Source organism: Leptosomus discolor, chromosome 2 (assembly GCF_034619465.1).
Source record: "Leptosomus discolor isolate bLepDis1 chromosome 2, bLepDis1.hap2, whole genome shotgun sequence".
Classification (NCBI taxonomy): Eukaryota; Metazoa; Chordata; class Aves; order Leptosomiformes; family Leptosomidae; genus Leptosomus; species Leptosomus discolor.
This window is the reverse complement of record NC_141392.1, coordinates 24,116,741-24,120,915: the sequence shown is the minus strand read 5'-3', so window position 1 is coordinate 24,120,915 and position 4,175 is coordinate 24,116,741. Positions and strand designations below refer to the sequence as shown.

Sequence of the window (4,175 nt, the reverse complement as noted above, 5' to 3'; positions counted from 1 at the left end):
GGAGTTCGGGAGAGCAGAACAGCAAGAGCAGTAGTGCACACGGAGGTCTGAGTGAGCTTAACTTGCCCTGCACCGGGGGTCTTCAAAGTTTAAGAGGGGGAGCCCAAACTTTAAGAAGCAAAACTGTCCTCTCTGATTTTTTTTGAATCTTTTATTTTCCTTTGATAACCACCCCAGTGCTGGTGATGCTTTGCCCAGTAGTTATAATCAAAGGTGTCAGGGAAAGAATGGAGTTTGGGGAAGGGAAGGACAGGACATCACCGTCTCCCCAAATGGAGTGAGGTATGTGGAGGACGGCTTATTGCACGCACCGAGTTTTATCTGTTTGCTCGGAAATCGCAGTTCTGCTGGTCCCCACTCGCAAGGGCGGTGCACGGATGGATGCACCAGCCTGTGCGGGTGAACTGGCACCCAAGGGGACGCCCGGGCACCCCGGCCCGCAGCCTGCGCGGAGCAGGCAGCCCCAGAGAGCACAGACAGCGGGTGCGAGCAGGTGCATGTACCGAGGGGGCAAACCCACGGGCTCCTGCGGTGTTTGTGCGGGAGCATCTCGCTGCTGCGGAGCTCGCCGCCGGGTGCGCACGTATAGAGCGATGCATAGGCGGAGTGCCTGTACCAGCGCAGAGATGTGCGGAGCTCTGGGTCGGCACCGCCGGGCCGCCCCGTCGCGCTGCCCCGGGATAGAGAGAGCAGAGACCGCCCGCAGCACCCCACGAACTGCCGGAGCGGGCAAGCCCCCGGCCCGCCCCGCATGGTCCCGCGGCGCGGAGCCTCGGTGCCTCGTGAAGAGGGGACAGGAGGAAAGTTTGGCCGCGGGGTCTGGCTGCGCCCGGTCCTCTCCGCCTGCGAAGGGCCGTCAAAGCGTCCCCTCAGCTCCCTCCTGCCCGCCAGGAGCGGCGAAGGACGAGCGGGAGGCAGCCACGGCCACTTCTCCCCCGACGGTCCCCGGGTCCCGCCGCAGGACTCCCCGCAGCCGTAGCCCGAGGCGGGGGGACCGCGTCCCGCGTCCACCCCAAGCCCCAGCCGGGGGCACGGACAGCCTCAAGGAATCATTTCGTTGTCGCAAAACCAACGAATAAACGAAAAACGACCGGAAAAAAAAACCCGAAACAACAAACCCCAAAACAAACCGCAAACGAAGCATCATCCCTGAAAGGGCATCCGGCGCTGCGCGGGTCCCCGCCAGGACCCGCACCCCGGCGGAAGCGGCTCCGGGAAGCGGCGGCCCCGGGGCTCTGTCCCGCCGCCCCGAAGGGCCGGGGCCAGCCCGCTGCCTTGCCCCGGCTCGAAGCCGCACACTCACCCCCAGGGAACCGGGCCGGGAGAGTGGTTTCCCCGGCTTCTGCCGTCGGGTCCGCGCCGTCGCGTTCGGGTCCGCGTCGCAGCGATCGCGCTGCCCCGAGGGAGGTTTATTTTGGGGGGGGGAGGGGGGGGGTTTCCACACACAGAGGTGCGGTCCGCGCCTCCCGCCCTTGCCGTGCAGCGCTCCGCGGTGGCGGGGGGAGCAGGCAGGTACTTACGGGTGAGGGCCACGGGGCTCGGCTCGGCTCGGCTCGGCTCGGCCCGGGCCGGGGCCGCTCGGAGCCGCTCCGGTTCTGCCCCGGGGCGGCCGGGCTTAAGAGCCGTCCGGCGGGCGCAGGACAATGGCCGGGAGGAGGGGGCCGGGGAGGGCGGCGAGAGGCGGGGAGGGGACGGGGCCGCCCGCCGCCGCTCTCCCCCGCCGGTCGCTCTCGCTCCGCCCCCCCGTGTCTGGCGTAAACCCGGCGCCGGGCTAAAAGAAACGGCGAGCTACCGGCGTCCGGGGCTGGTGGCCGCCGCGCCGCGCCTCGCCCGCGCACGGCTCGCCGGTGCCGGCGGCAGCGCCCGGCCCGGCCCGGCCTGGCCCATCCCGTCCCGTCGCGCCATGTCGCTGAGCCCCAAGCACACGACGCCCTTCTCGGTCACCGACATCCTCAGCCCTATGGAGGAGAGCTACAAGAAGTTTGGCGGCATGGACGGGGCGGGCGGGCTGGGCGCTCCCCTCGGGCCCTACCGCCAGCCGCCGGTTCCTGCCGCCGCCGCCGCTGCCGTCCCGCAGCACGTCGTGGCGGGCCCCACCGGGGCGGCCGCGTACCACATGCCCCACGGCGTCTCCCAGTTCCCGCACGGCGCCGTCGGGGGCTACTGCAACGGCGGGCTGGGCAATATGGGCGAGCTGCCTGCTTACCCCGAGGGGATGCGGAGCGGCGCGGCGGCGGGCGGCGGCTGGTACGGGGCCGGCGGAGACCCCCGCTACTCCAGCAGTAAGTGCGGGCGCGGGGCGGCGGGCGAGGGGCGGTGGGCGGGCGAGCGAGGGGGAGACGCTGCCCCCGACGGGGCGGCCGCCGGCGCTGAGCCACCTGTTCCGTTCAGTATCCAGGTTCATGGGTCCGTCGGCGGGGATGAACGTGGCCGGGATGGGCGGCCTGAGCGGCATTGCCGAGGGCGCCAAGGCCATCGTGCCGCTCCACGCGGCCCCGCGGAGGAAGAGGAGGGTGCTCTTCTCCCAGGCGCAGGTCTACGAGCTGGAGCGGCGCTTCAAGCAGCAGAAATACCTGTCGGCGCCGGAGCGGGAGCACCTGGCCAGCCTGATCCACCTCACCCCTACCCAGGTGAAGATCTGGTTCCAAAACCACCGCTACAAGATGAAGCGCCAGGCCAAGGACAAGGCGGCCGCCCAGCAGCTGCACCCCGACGGCAGCGGCGGCGGCGGTGGTCTCTGCCAGCAGCACTCGCCCCGCCGCGTCGCCGTGCCCGTGCTGGTGAAGGACGGCAAGCCCTGCCCGCCGCCGGGCACCGGCACCCCGGCCCCCGGGCAGCCCGCCCCTCAGCCCCCGGCCGCCTCCGCCGGGGCGCTGCCTGCCGCCGCCACCGCCTCAGCCGCCCACCCGCACCCCGGCTCGCTGGGGCAGGCGGCCGACCTGGAGGAGCTCTCGCCCAGCCCGCCGGCGCTGCACGGCCAGGTGGCCCCCCTGGCCCCCATGGACTCGGCCGGCGTCGATTACAACGGCGGCATGGTCAGCCCCAACCTGCTGTACGGCAGGACGTGGTAAATCCGTCCGTGTGTGTGTGTGCGTGTCCCGCCCCGCCCCGGCATCGCCCCCGCCCTCCGGGACCGGACCCTCCCGGCCCCGACGGCCACCCCGGCGGCACCGGCCTGCGGGGAGCCCCGACGTGTGCGCACACGCGTGGACGCAGGGCTGCGGGCGTGGGGCTGCGCCGCTGCTTGTCTCTGTGTGTGTGCGTGCACGCGTGTTCGTGTGTGTGCACGCGTGTGCATGCGTGTTCATGGCTCCGTGTCCCGGCCTCCTCCGTGTGCGCGGCCGCCCGGGGTCCGCCCGGGAGAGCCGCCCCGACGGGGCGCCCGGCCGGCATGCGGGGAGCCGGGGGCGGGGGGCGGCCGGGAGGCCGCGGGGCTTCGCTCCTGGCCCGGCGCCGCTCTCCTGCGGCAGCCAAACCCGAACGCACCCGGTGCGCATATACCTTACAGACCCATTGAAGGCAAACAATAAATCTTCTGAAGTGCAACTTATCTCAGCAGAATTAATTTTAGAAGGGTGCCCCTGAAGTGCAATTTCATTATTATTTGATTGGAGGTAAATTGAATTGTAACTCAAGGTCGAGGAGGCGGCGAGCGGGGCGAGCGGCAGGCGGCCGCTGCCTTTTGGAGGACGGGGGAGCGCCGGAGGAAGAAAATAAAACAAACTCAAGGCTGGCAGCGGCGGAGGGTGTTTTGGCAGAAAAGCCCTCCAACACCGGTGCTCAGATTTAAGTGGGGAAAACGTTTTTATCGTTACGATTAATTATTGCTCAGTAAATAAACGGACGGACACGGCGCGCGTCCCGTGCAACCGCCGCAAACCCCGGCACTTCGCTGAACTTCCGACGAGCCGCGGAAATGGACGGAAAACCCCGTAAATCCCGGGGCTGGACACCGCTTTCCAGCCGAGACAGGAGAGCGGGGGGAATCGATGGGGCCCCGCCGCGGCCGGGGCCGCCGGGCCGTTGGAGGAACGACGCAGGGACGGAACGGGGCGGCGGTTTGTCACCTCGCCTCTTCCCCGAGGAAATCCAGCACACCGGGAAACGCTTCTCGGAAGTTTCCGGCAATTTTTCTGTCTTTTTGTTTTGGTTTGGTTTTTTTTTAACAATAAAAG

At 69.0% G+C, this 4,175-nt stretch overlaps 1 protein-coding gene across 2 annotated transcripts; it reads left to right on the top strand.

Annotated features, from left to right (window-relative positions):
• The first annotated feature begins 1,903 nt into the window (after positions 1 to 1,903).
• NKX2-4 (NK2 homeobox 4) lies at positions 1,904 to 3,071 on the top strand. Of its 2 annotated transcripts, XM_086460758.1 has the most exons (3): positions 1,904 to 2,282; positions 2,392 to 2,879; positions 2,931 to 3,071. In XM_086460758.1, the coding sequence occupies exons 1-3, from the start codon at positions 1,904 to 1,906 to the stop codon at positions 3,069 to 3,071; spliced, it is 1,008 nt and encodes a 335-aa protein (XP_086316884.1). The 2 variants fall into 2 exon arrangements, with proteins under 2 accessions (XP_086316884.1, XP_086316883.1); XM_086460757.1 differs by having other exon boundaries at positions 2,392 to 3,071.
• The last annotated feature ends 1,104 nt before the right edge of the window (positions 3,072 to 4,175 follow it).

Coding starts and splice junctions, on each gene's coding strand:
- NKX2-4 (XM_086460757.1), top strand. CDS start 1,904: ATGTCGCTGAGCCCCAAGCACACGACGCCCTTCTCGGTCACCGACATC. Junction 2,283..2,391: donor AGACCCCCGCTACTCCAGCA/GTAAGTGCGGGC, acceptor TGTTCCGTTCAG/TATCCAGGTTCATGGGTCCG.